General features: G+C 23.1%; 1 protein-coding gene across 1 annotated transcript in view; it reads right to left on the bottom strand.

Annotated features, from left to right (window-relative positions):
* The window catches only part of LOC129612398 (dual specificity tyrosine-phosphorylation-regulated kinase 2), a 153201-nt gene that overhangs the window by 38654 nt on the left and 93658 nt on the right, over window positions 1-20889 (bottom strand). The window contains exons 4-6 of the mRNA XM_055525961.1: window positions 17357-17903; window positions 9317-9480; window positions 8939-9216 (exon numbers count right to left, since the gene is read on the bottom strand). Coding sequence (XP_055381936.1) covers window positions 8939-9216; window positions 9317-9480; window positions 17357-17903 — 989 coding nt within the window. The remainder of the gene's footprint in view (window positions 1-8938; window positions 9217-9316; window positions 9481-17356; window positions 17904-20889) is intronic.

The following is a 20889-nucleotide window of genomic DNA, read 5'->3' as shown; positions in this document are numbered from 1 at the left end:
GTGCATGTCTGCGTACATACATAAGTATGTAATCATTATAAAATAAATATTGTTATATTATACAGTTATTAAGAATTTTTTATTTAAAAATAACATTTTATTCCACTTTTAATGTCATATACCGTATATTCAATATTTTGTATAAGAATTACGAAATTCATTATTCTATTAGTTCAAATTTTTGTAGCATTTTTCGCAATTCACGTTATCTGATCTCGGTCATTACTTCAGTTACACACAAATGTGCATCTAATTGCACACAATAAGGAACATAATGTGATGGCGTAAAATTTCACGTATTGACTTCTTGGTGAAAACGCATTCGGAATAAACAATTTTAGCAAGATCGCAGTCATTCCGCCAATATTCTCGAAATTCAATATTTAAATTCAGAGTGTTTAATAGTCTTTTACATCACATCCGATATAATAGGACAATATATTATGCGATTGGTTGTGTGTTGATCACATTACATTTCATTTTTAGTAATTTTAGTAATTAGTCTTAACAATTGCTATCCTTAACAAATTATAACTTCTAATAAGTAATACTCAAATGTGATTATTTTTAGTAAAAATAATTTTTAATTTTTAATAAAAATTTATTTTTGGTTTTGATTTCAAAGCCAGTTTAGAAATAATTTTAGAACTGCTACTACAAAATTGTCATAACTTCCCATTTTATTTGTATACATAAATATTTTCTATAAGTTCCCAGCATTCTATAACATTTTTTGTACATTTTCATAGCACACTATAGCACATATGTACGTATGTAAGAATATTCCATAAAATTACAATACTTGTGATATCTGTTTGTTTTGCTTTTTTATTTTGATGGTTATAAAGGAATGATATAAAAAAAACTAATGAATATCCTTGAATTTTTTTACTTTTTTTTTTCAAATTATATAGAAACAAAAAAAAACAAAATGAAAATGACAACAAGAGCTTTTCTATTTTGAAATTTTCTGAACATACACGATGAGTATGTAAGCGTGTATTCAGATGTGTGTATGTAAGTATGTGAATATTAAGTACTTTTACAAAAATATCGTCTGCTTCCGTTTCTCTGTATGCAACATATTTCAGTACTCATTACCGTAATTTTGTGTACACTTATGTATCAGATAGAGAAAATCCTTTCTTCATTATACGGTATTTATCTTTTCTGTTTTTTTTTTTTGTGAAATATCATATACAATCACATACATTTTGACATAATATTTCTGATGAAAAAGAATAAAATAATTCTTAACTATTCCAAATCTGTTATGTGTGTTTTGTTGTATGTTTTCTAATATTATTTTTATACATGTATTCCTTTTCTTGTGATTTGTTTTTCTTCTTCTACTTTTTTTATTTTTTTTTTTCATTTAAATTTATTTTAATTTTATGCTATAGCTAGTTATTCTTTTTTTTGTTGCGCAACAAGTTCATTCCATGTTGTTATTTCCCTTCCATTAGACTCTCTCCTTCGACCATAAATTCTCATAAGTAGTTTAATATGAAAGAACGTGCAAACATACACTAGATATTCAAGATTGAAAGTAATTCTTTGAAATTTATAAGAAGGCTCAAATACAACTTAAAAATATTTTGTTTTTCTTTGTTTTTAAGGATATCACATGTGCTTTTTTATAATCTCTGATATGTAAAAAATTTTAACCGGCAATTGATTTTTATCACGTATATATACATATATTTTATATACATATATAATACAGGCTTTGTATTATTTTAAGATTTTTACTTTTCCTTGTTTAATCAACCAGAGAACAATTATTAGCTTTGACGAAAATAAAAAATTGATATAATAAAATAAATTGACATAATAAAATATTGTAATGAGCAGTAAGTACTTGTATAAGAAAATATGTGCCTGCGTTTGAAATTGCATGTTGTTTGTCTAAAAAATACTTAAAATGTTGTTCCACGCATATTGGATTTGTGTAAAGAATTTTATTGCTTTAGAGAACTTTATTGCTAAATAGAGCTTGTTACACGTTTATAAACCTAAAAATTTTAAGTTTGTAAAATTTTTAAAATAAATTAGAATTAATTATATAGTTTCTTATATTGTATATAGAATTATTTGTTAAATCTTCTGTTTGGATCTTTTATAGTTGTAGAAATTCAAGTTTTAATTTTTCACAAATCAAAAAATTCTCTGGGGCTATTTAATTTAAAAATTTTAGAAATACAAAAGGATTAAAATTTGAAATGAAAGATTATAATAAAAGATTTATTTTGTTTTGAACAAATTTGACGTATTGTACAAAAACGCATTGAATTAAATGCCAAAACAACACACATGGAAACGTATGACTTTTGACATAAAACACCAATTTATTCCTTTTTTTTGATATATTTGCGGATTATGATTTTTTTTCTGTTTTCTATTTTATTTGTTTTTAATTCTATTTTGCGTGTTTTTGATTTTTTTTGCGGGTTTGAGAGCTAGTTGCGGGTGTTTGATTTGATTTAGAAAATTTCGCGTGCAAAACTATATAATTTTTACTAATTTGATATTATTATGCAAAAATAAATATGTTCAACTAGTTTTTGCACGAAATATTTTACAAGGAGTGAAAAAAACAAAAGAAAAAACGAAAATAAATATGAGAAACTGTAGAATTTTTTATATTATTTGTTTTTTTCATATTTTATAGATTTATTTAAAAAAAAATAAACCACATATGTACATGCATACAAAAAAGGAAAGAAAGACACGCGAAAACAAATTTCAATATATACGGTTACCAATTACAATCCATTAGCTTCAATCATTGTCATCGTAATATGTTGATTTGTTAAATAAAATATGATAAAATCCATGAATTCTTGTTCAATAGGGTTATTTAAATTTTCTTATTAAATTTTACTAGAAGCTTAACTTGCGATAGGTTGATGGTCACATCATTTGAAAATTTTTTAAATTATTTTTCAAGTTAACAATATTTTTATGAAGGTGATTTCAGCAATATGATGTTAAATCCTTTACTATTTTTACAGAAAATTTTAAATGGAAAGTTATTTTTAAATAATACCATATTTTCTATTAACGTGATTATAACTAAAACTCTCAAGAACTGAACTCAAGATGACTAAACGGAATAGCAAATATTGTTGGGAATCGTTGAATAAAATCAAAATTTTATTCAAACCTTTTTTTCCTCTCCTTTAGTTCTGAATTATTATTTAATATTGTTAAAAGAAATCACCATTTTTCATTTATATTTACTTCCAAATTACAAAGAAAAGCAATTAATCATCTACGTATATTTTAAAAGCGATAAATCATAAAGCGTTTTCAAAAACAAATTATATTAAAAGTTCACAATAAAAATTCATTATTTAAAATACAGGATTTCAATAAAATTAAAAAGTGTTTAAATGTCATCACTTTGTAATTTTTAAGTATTCAATTCGATAAGATTGAGGCCTCTTAAGATAAAATAAAATGTCAAATACTCATTTTGCTCTTCAGAATACTTAACATTTGAATTATACTTAAGTTTTCTAACCAATTCGTAAGTAAAACACGATAGCAATAATAATAACAAAAAAGAAGGACTTATGGTCCTTTAATTGCTTACAAACATTTCTTTTTAATTTTTACAACATATTTTTTTTATTTTCTTTTTTACTCAGAACAGTGTTTAACAAAAAAGAAAAAAAGCCTTTATTTAAAATGAAAAAGCAACCAGAAACAGAAAAACATTTAAAAAACAGTAATAAAACACACAAGTTTTGAGGCGTAATCTTTTCGTTTTCTCAGTTAAGTGAATTATATTGTTGTTGACATAAAAGCAGCTAATTTTTTTAAATAATTTAAAAAGGATAATTTGCTTGCAAACTCATAAGTTTGATGTCGGAAATGTACTGACAATGAAGAAAAAAACAAATTACCATTTTATTATTACCATAAAATTGTTATAAAGTATAAAAATCAACTTAAGTAACTGAACGGAAATACACAGAATTATTTTCTAATTTGACAAATTGTTGGGGAATTATAACTAATATTTTGCAGTGCTATTGTTCATAGAATTCAACTAATTTTAAAAAGAAATTTTCTTATAACAATAAAATTTTCCAAAATTTTATTCAGAATTTTCTTAGTTTTGAGCAGTAAAATTTTGTTTATATTTGATAAGTTTTGGGATAAAAACAAAATAATTTTCCTATCGCCTAAACTTATGCAATATTTGATTAAAAACTTTCTACAAAACTTTAACGTAACAAAAGTTATTAAGAAGAAAGAAATTAATTTAAATTTTTTATAATCTCTTTAAAAAAGTTTTCTCTCTCTACTTTAAAAAAAAAACAATAATATTTTTCTTTCGAAGTGTTGATATACAAAAAGTTTTTTGTTTGTTATAAAAGTTTTAGACTTTTGAAATTATGTTTTGTAGCAGCATTTTTGGTTTTCATTCTGCATCTTGAAACCAATATTTTTTTCCAACACTTTGTACACACAAGCTAAATAGTGAATAATAGTAATAATATTTTTTAATGATTATGATAATAGTGATGAGAACCATAATAATAAATGACAATAATAAAAATGATGATGATGACAATCTAGAATAAAAATAGTTTTACAACATTTGCTGCACTTTTCAACAATTTTCATTTTTTTTTTTAAACAAAATTAGTCTTTTTACAACATTTTTTTTTTGTTCTAGTTGTTATCCTTTTTTCAAGAAAGAAGATAAATGTATATATATGTTTTTCATTAATGTGTGTGTGTGTGTGTATAAATGGTAATTGTACATATGGGGCGTTTAAAAGTGCCTATTTCATAAAATTTATGATTAATAAAAAAAATATAAAGTTTTCCGGTTATAAAATTAAAGAAATAAAGGAATTAAAAAGGGTTATAAATTTTAGAGAGCAAGAACATATTCAAATTAATACCTGAAAAGCTACAACGTGTTGAAAAAAAAACTGAACGGATTCATCCTTAGAACGTAACTTCTAAATAGAATTTATGAAAATACAAAAAAGATTCTTAAATATTTCGTCTATGTGTTTTTTTTTTACTAAACAATATACGAGTATAAGAAAACAGGATGAATATTTCGTTATTAAATTACTTATTTATTAATTTTTAATTAATTTTATTTTTGTTTTGATATTTTAATAAATTTAAAACATTTCTTAAAAGAAGATTTCAATACAAAAAATTGCAATTTCATTTGCGCAATTTATGAAAACTTTTAGAAAGGTATCTTTGAATTTGGTTCTAAAAGTTTTCATATATTATAACTTTTGCAAAGAAGAGAATGAAATGGAAAGAAAATTTCGATTTTGAAATCAAACCCTTGTAGTTTGGGTTTTTGAAGGAATAAAGTTGTTTGTTGTCACTTATTTTAATATTGAATCTCACTTGTTCATTAAAAATTGTTTAAATTAACAGCTTATTCAATTAATAATTATTAATGATTAATTCGATTACATTTTATTTCGCTATTAAGAAATTCACATTTTAAAATTGCAATCGAAATCTCTACAAAATTATTATTGCCATAAATTAAATCACAATTTGAATTATAGTGGAACAGAATTGTAAAAGCGTTTGTTGTAATAATTTACAAAAAATATAAATATTTTCTACTAGGACATTAATTATTTTGATTTACAATTTTTTTTTCTAACAAAGCCCATCGAATAGGATGAGTTGCTAAACTTTATTACAAACATTTCGTTTTCCTTTTTTTATGAAAATAATTAAATGTAAAAATAATAGTCCTAAGATTTTACAATTTATTATTATTATTCTTCAACATGATAATTAAATTATCTGTTTATTTTTTTCGTTAAAACGAAAAATATGTCTTAAGAACGTTTCTATTTGATTTTTTATATATAATTTTTATGTATAAAATTCTGCTATAGTGTGTTTCATGTTAAACATAGAAAAAAATTTTGGGACTCGTTTTTATGATTGAAAATATCAAAAAGATTTTCTTAACGTTTGAAAAAGAAAGAAAAATATTTGAAAATTATTTGAAAATTGGTTTCGAACCTATTCAAATTTCACCATTTTAAATAAATGGAAATTTCATTTTTATTTCTATTTTCTTAGAATTGAATAATGCCAAAAAGCATTGGTGTTTGAAATTTTATGGAAAAATACAAAAAAAAAAAAAAAACAAATATTTAAATTATCATTCTATTTTTTATGTTGAAACTGAAAAATGAGAAATTGGTTGGTTTTTTTCTTCTATTCTTTAAAAAGAAAAATAAAATTAATTTTTTTCTCTCTTTGGAATATTCTTTTAAAAATGAAATGAAACAGAAAGGAACCAATTTTTTTCTTTTCAAATTGTTTTTCATTTTTGTTTTCCTACTGAAAGGAAGTTCATTAATATTTTTTAAGCTGCCTTTCTTTTACAAAAGTAAAGTAGGACAAGAAGTAGGGCAATATATAAAGAATAATTTTTGTTAATTTGAAATTATAATTGATACCTCAAAGAAGCGATACTCAATCGATTCGCATTTAATGCAACAAAAAGTATATAATATGTATGTATGTATTTATATTAGATATAGCCAAATATTGTATTGAGATCTCTTCTTATCATACTACTACGAACTAATATACTACAATGCAAGGGCGTTCAATTTTATGTTGTACTCAGAAGAATATAAAACGCTGCTTGTTTTGCAATTCCTTTTCTAAGGAGTATAGGTATTTATTTTGGTACATAATACTGAATTGTCATACCGTACGAAGAAGTAATAAATTTCGCTTTCCAAAATTTTCCATTATATGCCTACGAGTATACTATATTCAGCTATAAAACATCAAAAAAAATTACTGTGTTAAATTAAAAAAAATAACAAATTTGCTGACACACATTTCCAATTTTTAATAATTAATTTTAAACTGTTGTAAAGTAATAAAAAAAAAACAATTTCCATTGCCATTTTATACAGTACGAGTATAACAAAACTTTACTAGCACATATTATAGGTGTATGAAATTTCCCTAAAGACATCATAAATAATTTATGTTTGTACTATTTACTACACTATAAAAATATTCAAGTCAAATAAAATGAAAACATTTTAATGAATTCAAAAAATAAAAATATTCGTATGCTAGCCTAAACGTATGAAAGGAACTATTACTAAAAATTTTGCTAAAATGAAAAACCAAAAATAACAAAAAGGGCGAAGGTGTCAAATTAATAGATGGTCTTTTTGTGAATCTTTTGTAATAGATGGTCTAGTTGTCATCAATTTTTCATAAAATAGATTTAAAATTATTAAAATCAAATATGAATATTCATAATAAATAATATATAATACGGTTGCTGGAAAATTTAGAAAGTCTAGGAAAGTAATTTTCCTTATGTAAAGTCAAATGAAAAAGAGAATTTATGAAAATATTTTTATGAATATTTATGTGTTGTGTATGTAAGTATATAAAAAAGTTGTCTTAAATTTTATTTTTAACTTTAAATTTGTAGCTCTAAAATCATTTTAAATAATGATCGTATGATATTAAGGTGAAGGCAATTTCAAACTAACTGTAAGGATATTAAGGAAAAACAGTGCAGTGCTTTGAAAATTTTACTTTTAACATTAATTATTACGATTGGAAATTTTGTTTTTATTGCAAAAAAACAATCAATTACCAGTTAAATGTTAGTGTATCATTAGAGCTGATCGAACAAACTATCAGCGTAAAATCACCACACTAAATATTTCTTTACAGAATAAATTAATTAACAATTTACTTACAAAACATTTTTTTAAATTAAAGTTATTAATGGAGTTCCATGTATTAAAATATTAATTGAAGTTTTTATTAAGATTTTCAAATAATTTTTAAAGAATTAATTTAAAAGGAAATTTATAACTTTTCGAAACATTTTTAAACCCAAACCAGAAATTTTCGTTATTTAAGCAACATTAAAATGAAAAATTACTTTTTTGTGTTTTGTGTTTCTTTTAAAACAGTTTTCAGTTTCTATTGTGACCCCTAAATCTGATATAATTTTTTTGATATTTTTTATACTATTTATTTTGTATTGTAAATTTTGAATATTAACTTATTTATTCTTATATATTTGAGTTTTCTTTCAACCTTTTCAAATGAAATCGATTTATTTTTGAATGAAAAAAAAAATGATGATAAAATTAAGAAAGAATCAGAACGATTGTTTACATACAGTTACAGAGTCAATTTAAGAATCGTCCAGGAAACCTTAACATTCGATTTTAATTTAGCTTCAATTTAGAAGTAAAACAAAAACTGAATTATTTTTTAACCCTCGCCAGTAAATGAATAAATTTTCAAAAATTAAATTTGTTTTTTTTTTCAACACTAACACCAGCAACAATCCCAGAAATCAAAAACTTTCAGAACTTCACCTATGCCGCCTAAAAATTATGTACGAATTAAAAAATGATTTACAATAACAAAATAAGGATATTGATTTGACAAATAAGTAACATTCGTAAGAAGAATGTATGAAAATTTGAGCATCCTACATTTATGCAATTTTTTCACTAAGAAAAATTAAGCTAAATATTGAATTTTTTTTTTAAATTTAAACGAATCTTAATTTTATCATATTATTAAAGGAGAAATGTTAATAGTATTTTCGGAATTCAAATAACAAAAGTATTCGGAAATTTGTAGAAATTAATTCAATAAAATAGTGCCTGTTTAATAAGTTGATTTTTGCAACATTTGCTATGAAATTATGTGGAATACATAGATTCTAAAACAAATGCACTGTTGCAAGTAGAAGTTCGATTTAAAAAAATCTATTCCAAAATATTTAGTAATTTTCTATCTGACAATTTAGCCAATAGATTCAATTGTTTAAGCTTCGGTTAAGTTTTAATTCACTATAAAATTTTTATTTTATAATTTCATTATATAAAATTTTAATTTGTTAATATTAGGCACTTACCTCATTAATTCAAATGTTATACACAAATGTTTCCGAAAATATGTATAATCTAGCATATGTATAACATTATGTTGACCATCTGAATCCTTTTCCTTTAATTCATCTAATATATTCAATTCAACAACAGCCTGATTTAAAAATCTTTTTTTATTTCTTATTATTTTTATAGCTACATGTTCATTTGTTTTATGATCAAGGGCACGTATTACTTGTCCAAAACTACCTTTACCAATTATTTCGAGTATTTCATATCGAAATGCGATATGATCATGTTCAACCTTTAAAAAAATTGTTTTTAATGTTAATATTTGAATTTTAAATTGCACATTACAATTAAATATTATTTAAATAAAAAATTGCAAAGTAATGACAACTTACAATTTTATAATTTCCATTTTCATCATCATAACCACAATTTAATGTTGTGCCAGCTTTACCATTAATTTTATTTGCATTTTGTCCATAATACCAAATCTCATTATAGATTTTTAATTCATCAAATTCCATTTCTGTTAAATGATTACTATATTTTTTAATTAATTCTGTAATTAATAAGAGAAAAATAAAAAATTTTAGAGTGTTAATTTTTCTTTCAGTGAAAAGGTGATTAAATTATTTAATAATTTAATGATTATACTTTATAATTTTTTAATGTCCTTTGTACTTCTAAAACTTTTCAATTGTGCAGGTATGGGTAACAAGGGTATTTTCTCATATTTATAACAACGAAAACCAAATTTCAATTTTGATTACTTTATCAATATTTTATTTTTAATTCAAAGTTAAAAATTTTTTCAATTAAGGACAAAAACTTCAAGGGGAGTTCTGGTTAAATTTCAGTGAAAATCAAGGCTCCACTTAAATACTTGCTAAAATACAACGAGAAGATTAAAACTCGAACAATTTTGATTAAATTCGTTCGTACGTATACTAGACTGGTCCTTTTTTTCAGAGGATTTAACGCTTTTCATGTTTCAAATTCATATCCTTATTTACATTGTGGTAAATTTTCAAACTTTTTACTTTGATGTGATTGGAAATTTGTGTTTTAACTATTTATTGACCAGGATATATTAAGGATATATTAAAAGTCATAAGTCTTTTTGTGTTTATGCTTCCGTAAACAAATATCAATAATCTATATTAAAAAATATAGCAAAACTTGAGATACAAAAAATATTTACTCTGCATAAAATCATTTATACTAACTATAGAGATTGAATATACTATTTCTTTTGTTTTGTAGCACCAAGGGCTTTCATAGGTGCAAAAGGTTAATATGAAACTATAGGTACAAAACGTATTATTTATTATTCAAAGATTAAAAAGTTCATATATGAAATACCGACTGAATAAGAATGCAGAAGCTTGAAAACTATGTACTTATTTAGATTTAATCCGAACGATGTTAGATATAATATGAGCTAGCTTGTGTGCAAATGTGTGTCAAAGTTGATTTTTTAATGTATGCAAACACATTTTCATATACAAATATATTCTATATAAGGCTTCTTTTAGTTCAACAATTCAAAGAAAAGCCATTTAAAAAGTAAAAAAGCACAACATAAGAAGAAAAGAATAAAATGATAAAATTCGTGCTTAACATAATTTTTTGAAAAGATGCCAATAAACGTCACAGAGATTTACTTTACTGATATAAAGAGAAAACTTTTATATTATTCTTGCAATTTTATTTTGCTCTCTTTGCTGTGAATGTAAACACTAGCATAACACTGTTGGCATAGTTATACTATATATTGCATAAATATAAAAAGTGCATATTGTGTTGGTACTTTTAACTAGCCAAAAGTTTGCAGATAAAATAAAAATAGTGCAGATATAATTTTGTGGATTTTCTTAAAGAAACGAGTCCCCTCAACTTTTTTTTCTTTTCTTTATTCTATACTTTAATTTATGTGGATAACCAAGGATGATTGCAATATTTTTTTTGGATTTAATCCAAAAAAAAATGAAAAGGGATTTTTGGTATGTTTATTTAGAAGTAAATAGCCAAAAACGAACAATATAATGGGAAAAACAAAATAAAGGCATGATGAAAATTAAATAGCAAAAGAAGAGCATTTATGTAGATTTTTTGAAATTTTAGACTCATGTGCATGGGTCAGAATAAGATTCCATCAGTCTAAGGTTCTAGTTTGGAGATTTTATACAATTTTTATCTGAAATTTTATCAAAAAAGGCAACTGTATAAAATATCACAGGTTCCCCTTTAATAATTGAAGCAAATAAGACTCAAAAAATTGCTGTATTAAACATACTTCGGATGAGCATAGCATTAGTACATATTATAAAAAACAAGTGTCTTACTAGCCCTATTGTTGAATTAAATTTTCAATTAAATCAGTTAAGTTATACATTAAGGTAGGATCTTATTATTCAATTACAATTTCCAAGAAGTAAAAATCGAAAACTGAAGTTTCTAATTAAATTTGCATGAATATAATTTGGAAGGGGAGAAATTGTCTTGTAAAAGAAAAATTTCTTATAATATAAAAAATTTTAGATTATTATACATGCCAAATATACGTATTGCCTAATTCAATAATTTTACATTAATCAATTTATAACAATAACTATAATCTAAATTTATGATAACAAATATTCTATGAATGTTCGTGTTCCTTCCACAGACGTTCAACAAAATTTTATCAAAGTAAAGTTCTTTATTTTTGTGAGTATACACACATATAATTTGATTTTTATGATTTCAATTTCTTTTAAAATAAAGTTTTGTGCAGCACCCACATATAAAAAAATTTTTCAGAAATATTTTAATAATCTAAATTCTAGCACAAATTGTTTTTTTCCATGAAATATGTTTTTGAATTTTCATCTTATATTTTGTGATGAACACCTTGAAAGGATACCCATAACAAAATTTACGTAGTAGATAATTTTAGAAATAGTGTAGGTTAATAAAATATGCATAAGAGTATAGTCATTCTATTATACAAAAAAAAATCTTATGTAAACAAAATTTATATTTTCAATTTATCTATTCTACCTTTTATAAAATGAAAACTGAAATTTTTTTTCTAATATAACTTAGTTTTTGTTATGTTAAATCCTTAGCATCCTTACTCAATTTTTACTTCTTAGCATAGGGATGCGGTCCTTTTGTATATTTCTTCTTACCCGATGAAAATTATTTTATTTTATGAAGAGAGGTGAAAAATAAAAATTTTTCTTTTTTGTTCTTGTTCCTTTGGTTAAAAAAATAACATTTTAATATTTTTTTTTATTATTTTAATTTTAAAAGTAACGTAGAAATAGTCATGCACATATGCTGTATACGTACTTATACATGTATTGTAAGTGTGTATGTTTGACTGGTATTTTTAAGGATATATTAAAAGTCCTTGATTTTTTGATAAAAATAAAGTTTTCATTTTTTATTTACCAATATGAAAACCTACGCTATTTTACACAATATTTCATTTTTTTTAGTTTTGTTTCTTTTTGAATTGTTTTTTCATCTCAATGACAATACGTTTTCATTTTTTAAATGTATATTTTGGTTTTTTTTTTAAATGAACAGAGTGATTAATATAAATTCTATGATAATTTTATAAAATGTCGTGGTATATTAGAGAAATAGAAGAATTTTAAATTAATTAAATTACTCTAACTAATATTCATAATTGTATACATTTCTTATCCCTTAATTTGTTTATTAGATAGTTCTTCGATATTTTTGTTAATAAAATTGTAAGCTTTTCGAATTTCGAATTAAAATTCTACATAATTAATATTTGACTTACTCAAACCTTCAATTGTTTTTCTAAAATTTTTTTTACGTATCAAAAATTAACGCCTCTATAAAAATAATTTCAAAGAAACTGAATTTTTTGTTGGCAATTATTTTTGCTAAATGCAAAACTAAAATGCACATAAGATTTGAATACTTAGAAAATCTTACAATTGAATTTTTTAATTTTAAGTTTTTTTTTATTAATTTCATATTGTACGCTTCTAAGTTTTGTTTTCGTATAGCAAAAATTTAAAAATAATAAAAGTGAAAATGCGAAAAAACCTCAAACCTAAATTTTTTATTTTTTACTTTAAAAAAGAAAAAAACAACTTAATTTATTTAGTGAACTGCTTAAAAAATTGTACCATAGATCTATAAAAATATTTTGCCAATTTTAAATTGTAAAATTCAATAGTTTCAGAAATTATTTTATAAAGAAGAGTGAGACGAGATAGGGGGGCATAAAATCATTTTTCGAATCATTTTGAAACAATGTTTGCTTCTAAATGATTTTTTCGAGAGTGATGAAAAAAAACAAAATTGAAATCTAATTTTAAATTGTTTTTAAATTTTTATTGAATATTTTCTTTTTGTTCTTTTCCTATGTTTTAGTTGACGGTGTTTTAGGTTATACACTAATTGGCAGTAAAATTTTCTTTCCGGATTCCAGATGTCTAAAAAATTTTTAAAGCTATTTTGAATTTTTGTTTTCTTATTTTCATTTGTATTTAAGTTAAATTTTTGTATATTTGAGAAAAAAAAAATTCAAATTTTTAGAACAATAAAAAAATTAAAAAATTTTGTGAAATAAATTTAGAATTAAATAAATAAAATATTGAAATTAATTGAACTGTAGAGAAATTATTTGTACACACACGTAGAAGTTTCTAATGCGGCCGTAGTTTTAGAAATAATGATAATACTAGAACTGGAAAATGAGCATTCAAATGAAACCTTAAATAAATGTATGAATACAAAATTTGCAAAATTTTGTGAAACACCATGAATTTAAACTTGATTTGATATTAAGAATAATAACGTTAACATACACGCATATTAATTTCAATTAAGATGAATTTGCTTTCTCATATTTTTATACTCACACTCACATCCATCTTCCTAAGTTAAAAGCATTAAAAATAGTTCGAAACAAACATTTTATATAAAATATGGTAAAATCGTAAACTAACTGCAATAATAAGAAAATTTCCCTAAAGCGATTTCAAAAAGTATATACTTTTTGACATACAAAATATACGAATGAAATACAAAAATAATGAATAATATTTTTATATGTTAAAGTATGTACGAAAGAATCCATATATGCATATATCACAAATAGAACTTGTAATATAGAACTTGTAAAGAATAACAAAATGAAAATGTAAAACACAAGTAAATTTTACAGTTTTTATTTCAAATGGACTGACTTTATTAAGAAGGATCCCTATTGTTTCCTTTTTTTTCATCCTAGTGATTTTTCATTTTTTTTTCTTTTTGTTTGTACTTTTTATAAAGTGTTTGTATTTGGTCGTATCCTTGAAATTAAAAAAAAATTCTTAATAATTAAGAATGAATGAAATGCTGTTTAATTGTTTATGAAACAAAAGCCTGAGTGACATAAAATAAATAAAGAGAGCATAAAAATTAAACAAGAAAACAATGAAGTGCAATTTTGTACATAAGGAAAAATTTTAAAATTTCACGTATAGTTGGAATATAAAAATAAAATGGTCTTGCATTTTAAGCTTGAGGGAAATTTTAATTTTCAATAAATTATCACGTTGTCTTGGAAGTTTTTCTTTAAAACCTTTAAAACACAAAAAAATTATTGAATATTTCTTTTAAACACTCCAGTTTTTGTGAACACAAGACATTTGAATTTTTAAAAGTTAGACTTTTGAAACAATTAGGAACAAGTTTTTTTTTTATATTTTAATTGTGAAAAATTTGCATTTATAATTTCTTAATTTCTTAAATTTAGAAAGAGACAATGTTTCAAGAAAAATTAATTTGAATTCACTTATATTCAAGAAAAAGATGTTTACAAATTGTAGGTACCAGAAGCGGTAATCTTAAATGTCTTCCAGATTTAATTCAGAAAATTGTTATTATCGCAGATGGAAGAAGGCCTTGATTCGTCAAAATATTATCATTTCCCTTGTTTCAAAAACCAAGTCTTCCGTTTTGTAAGACATTGGTTTCCAAACGCCTTATTTTAATTTTAAAAGTAAATTTTGATTAACAGTTTTTAGGCAATTAATATAAATAAAAGCAACGCCTAAGTATGGGCAAAGAAAAATTCGTTTTGAAATTTTAACATAACTATTAAGTTAATTCTTTTGTTCAGATTATCCCAAAAGAAATATAAAAAATTTGGTTTTTGGTAGGAGCCAGAAGATTAAATGACAATTAAGATTAAGAAATTAACTGGAATAATTTTCCATTTATTTGTAAAGCTTAAATAAATTTCTGCTTAATTTGATAAATCAATTGAACCAACACAATTGAATCGATTTGGCATTAACTGAAGGATCGTTTTTTTAAAGTATGAAATTAATTGAAAAAGAAAGTCTTTATAAATTGAGAAATAAATTAAAAAAAATTTATTAAATTTGTAAGAAGATTATGTATGGTCCTTGAAAGCTTATAAAGTCTAAGCAATAAATTGTAAAAAACTGAGCTAAGCCTATTTTTACGAGAGTTAATGTAAATAATTTAAGTTTTGGAAGGCCTTTTTTATGTTTATTTTTTATATTTTTAATTTTTATAGACATTTTAAAGGATGTTAAGAAATATATGTTCAAGAAAAATCAATGCCCTTCACCATATCTGAATTTTATACACAACTTAATGACATTATATATTATCAATACTTTTATGAAATTTTTATTGTTTATTCTTAAAATTTTCAAGGAGGACTCTAATAAATAAAAAAAAACGAAACTTTCATCTCGTTCTTCTAAGACATTATACTTTTTTTCACGTTTTTTTCCCTGTTCTCCTTAGATTATAGTTCTTTTTATGTGCTTTTGCATAAATTATATTGTTATTTATGTCACGAATATGAACCTAAACCCCCACAACTTGTGATATGTATTTACATATTATGTGTATAATCTTAACAATATAACATTCTAATAATGTGGATACGGTTCGAAATCTAATAATATGAGTGTGTAGTATATGTATATGTTTACTTATATGAGAAATGAATAAGTTTTCACGCGAATTCAATTTGCATGTTCAAATAAAATTCAATTTACTCAAAAGAAAATGTTTGTAGAAATTTATGTACTCGTATGAATATGTATATACACATAATTTAAAAAAAGCATATAAAGGAGTATGTATGAATATGTATGGAATGTACAAGGAAATTTTTATCGTTTATATGCATTAACATATACATACCTATTGTGATATTTTACGTGATTTAGATTACAATAAAATAAACAAAATCAAATTTACTAGAAGCTCCTTAACACACCAATTTTTACGTAGAGCATTTTCTTTTCTTTTTTTATTTCGCTTAAAGAAAAGTGTAATAAAAAGCTTCGATTGAAGATTACAGAAATTTAATAATTGGTAAATTTTATTGCAATATAATACTTGAAACTGCTAAGGAGCAGCTGGGAATAGTTTACAAATGTAACGCTTTTTTGTTTGCAAAAACTGTTATATACTTATAGATTTAAATACTAATAATTTGACTGAATGAGCTGATTTTCTATACAACCACATGGAACTATCTACTGGCACATAGGTGTATAACTACTCTTTTAAACTACCCGCTTGCATGTACAAGCTGTTGTAAATTGTACACACTAAGAATATTATGTAAGTTTAGACTAGAGTCTTATGTACCTGTAAAAGGATACATACAACATTCGTATATATGTTGTATATTTTATACAACATTCGTATAAAAATGTATGTAAGTATTTTTATATATAGGCTACAAAATTTTCCTCCCATACAATGCAGAGGATTTTATAAAAATTTTAAGCATATATGAGTGCATAAAGTATTCCGTTATGTTTCAATAACTCGCAAAAACAAAATACTACTTGAACTATTTTCAAAACCATAAAAACACAAACAAACAAACAGAGAAATGGAAAAATATTTTCCTTATAGTTTTGTACTCGCTTTAAAAACTTTTCAAGTGGCTTCAATGCTTAAAAATGCAAAATGCATAAAATGTTTTTCTTTCTTGTTTTTGCTTTTCAATTGATTTATTTTTGTTCTGGGATTTTTGTTTTTTGCATTTATGAAATCGGTACATAAAATTGTTATTCAAGGATAATTCTATTCTTTGGTTTTGATGTTTATTTACTCTTTCTCTCTCCCTCCCTCTTTCTCTCTCTCTTCATATATGTACATATACATATATTATAATCCTTTTAAAATACTATAAGAATAAATTTTTGAAATCTTAAAAGGATTTTTATTTTTCTTCTTTTTCCCTCAAGGTTAGTAGTTTATGTATTTCTCCGGTATGTCAATGCCTGCAACACATAAATCTAATATAACCATATACCAATCACTATACACAGTAACGGTATTAAAGCAATACAGAGAATACAAAACAAAAAATCTAATTCAATCATAATGTTGTTATAAAAAAATAAAAATTAACTCACCTGATGGTGTTAAGGGATTATGATCACATTTATTGGTATTACCATTTGTTATACCGTTTGAGGATGATTTTGCAGATGTTGCCGAATTTGTTGTTGATATTGCTGATGATGTACCAGTTGATGATATTGGTGAACCAATATTGTTATTATTATTACTATTGCTATTATTATTGTTGTTGTTATTATTATTCATATTATTATTTATACTATTATTATTTATTGATCCAGATGATGGTGTTTGTGGACTAAGTCCTTGCTGTTGATGATGATGGTGATGATTATGACTGTGATGTCCTGTCATGATTGCGTTATTATTTAAATTATTATTATTACTATTGTGACTATTATTATGATTATTGTTATTATTATTAAGATTGTTTAATGAAGTTGCCGTTAAATGACTACTTTGAAATAAATCACTTATTGAACTAGAACGATTTGTTGTTGTTGTTGTTATTCCAATTTGTTGTGTTCCTGATATACGACGTGTCGGTTTTGGTCCTAAACATATATTTTTCTTTCGACATTTGTCGTTATCTGGATGAAGCTAAAATAAAATAAAAGAAAGAAAAAAATTAATGATTCTAAAAATTTTTTTTATAAATTAATCTGGCATTTCATAAAATTTCATAAATTATACACATATCTACATATGTACATACATATTATGTATATTTATTAATTAATATAAAGAATGAAAATTTGACTTCAATTGTGTAATTTTTGAGACTTTTAATATTTTTATTCCTACATTATTTGTATAACCATTAGTATTTAAATTTTTTTCATATCTTAGTTAAAGAAATCTTTAAACTGAAGACAAGAACTTGTTCTGATTATTTCATTTGAAAACTCTTCTTATGCCTTTTTTTTGCGAATTCCCTTTGTAAAAAATTATTATTGCCCATATACACAACTTATCCTAATACTCACATTTAATGATAAAATATTAAATTTTAAATAATTTTTAATAAGTTGACAAACAATAAGAAAACTAATTTATAAATTTAAATTTGACTTACAAGTTTTTTATAATACACATTATTTAATAAAAGAATCACAAATATATGAAAGAGATTAAAAAAACTCATAAGCAATGGTCGAAAAATTTTTTAATTCTTAAAATTTAATAAAAGATAAATATAACGAATGAGAAATTCGCTTCCAGTTATTCCAAAATTCATTCCATTACTTACAATACAATAAAAAAATCAGACATTGAAATTAAGAAAGTATGGAGGCAATATCATATTAGGGCTTTGAATTATATTTTAATTAATAACAAATGTCAATAATAAAGAATTTTAAAGAGTAGTAAAGTGTTTATGCTGTTTGGGTTCGCTCCTCTATACAAAGATTGTCTATGAATTCAACCGAAATTATAATTTCCAAAAAGTTTTAACAAGTCAATAAGGTTTTAGAAAATTTCTCCTTATTGCAGAAAGCAATGTAAATTTACATTCATATTTAATGCAAAAGTCAGCATCACTCTTTTGACAATGTGAGAAAAATACAAAAGTTAAGTAATTGAAATAAATTTACTTTGATGTGAATTTTTTTTTGTGTGGTTAAGCAAGGATACTACGCCATAAGCACAACCATTTTAGAGACTTGTATAAGCAAATTTCAACAAATAAAATTTTTGAACATTTTTCAAAAAAAATACTCAATTTATTAATTAAATTCAAAGTTTTTCTCTTTATATCAGTAGGTTAATGTTTGAATATAATTTTTTATATATAAAATTTAATTGTTATACGATTTTCTAAACTTTTATTACGATTCTTGTTAATTTAAGAGTGTTAATAGGCATTTCTTTTTAATTTTCATTTCCTTTAATTTTTTTTTGACTTAGTTTTTTTACGGCAATTTGTAGTTATACAAATGTTTTACAGATTTTACCCATATAAATTTATGTTATAAAAAGAAAATTAATTTTAAATGTTATACTTGTTATAATACTCTTTTCTTGCTGTTAAATTAAGCAAATAAATTTAATTAATAGAATCAATATAAAAAAGCTATTAATAAATATTTAGACTACATTATATGTACATACATAATATGTCAGTACAAGTATTAAAAATTTTTATGTAGTACAAAATGATCTAGTTTAAGATAATTAATTATTTTTAAGGTAAAATTTCAATAAGGAATGAGCAATATAATAATGACTAATTTGTATAATACAGTTATACGATTTTTGTGTTCTAGTTTTGAGAAATATCAGTTTTTTTTTAATGTATTTTTCATTACCGCAGGCCAATAATATTTTATAAAAAACAATTAACAATAAACCTAATTAATATTATTTTAACTACGTAAATTGAAATTTAATTGAAAAAGTTTTAATTACGCGTACTAAATATATATAGAAATATATGTATGTAAATATATAATGCAAAATCCATACATGTGTATATACAAATTTCAATAATGCTTTTCTGTACTCAATTTATCAGTTCAATGGAAATTATTCAATTCATACTTTATTCTTACGCTCATTTTTTTTTAATTAGAATATTGAGTCTATTAAAGTATTTTTAATTTCATAGATAAAAATTTAATAGGTAAAAAAATTATCGCAATGACGTAAATAATAAAATATTTTTTAATTTTTAAGCTTAAAACAAAAACGATTTAAAGGAAATTTTAAATGATTGACACTTTTAAGGGCAAAACAAAATTTTCCATGTTAATTTCTTCGTATTTATATATAAAAAAACTTTACGTAATTAAATTTTTAAAATAAATTAAATTAATTTTAATTAATGACTTTGAAAACACTCGTTTTCAAGTTTTAATTTTAATTTGAATAAATTATAAAAAGGCAGAGATTTTTTTAAATATCCGATGAATCTTCTAAACAATATTAATATGTTGGTCGTAAACTACGAACCCAAACTCTTTACTTATAATCTAACGTATTTTCTAAGCAGAAAATAAGAAAAAATTATTAGAATAATTAAACAAAATTAAGACGTAGAGAATTAATAATAAATAATTCATAAATATTAAACAAATTTCATTTGCTAACTCAATAATTTTGCATTTTGGTTCATTGGTAGTAAGCAGCCAAATATTTGATTCCTCTTGGAAAATGATTAATAACTTAGAATCGTCTTTAAAAATAATTGTTGTAGAAATTATTTATCAATTACTTGTATACTCATTCAGTCCAGGAACTTACATATTATATATATATAGCTCATATTATTACATAAGTGTTGATTATTTAAAGCACATATTGAATGTATGAGAATTATTCTTTTTTTTCTCATACACACATGAATTGCTTTTAATAATTTTGACCTTTAAATTATTAAAATTTTAAAAATATACTTGTGAACGTTTAATATTTTTTTATTTACATTTTATATTTTTCTGCACCACTTTGCATAATATCAATTTCAAGTTCAAAAAGATGATAATTATTATTAAAAATAAGAATTTTCAAGTACTCATAATTCAAAAAAAAATATGTAAAAATAAAAATTGACTGACTGAGAATGATTGACAACTCAGACACCAAC

Source organism: Condylostylus longicornis, unplaced genomic scaffold (genome assembly GCF_029603195.1).
Source record: "Condylostylus longicornis isolate FDR11 unplaced genomic scaffold, ASM2960319v2 ptg000072l, whole genome shotgun sequence".
In the NCBI taxonomy this organism is placed as follows: Eukaryota; Metazoa; Arthropoda; class Insecta; order Diptera; family Dolichopodidae; genus Condylostylus; species Condylostylus longicornis.
Note: the sequence above shows the minus strand (reverse complement) of the source record. Positions and strands in the feature narration are given on the sequence as shown.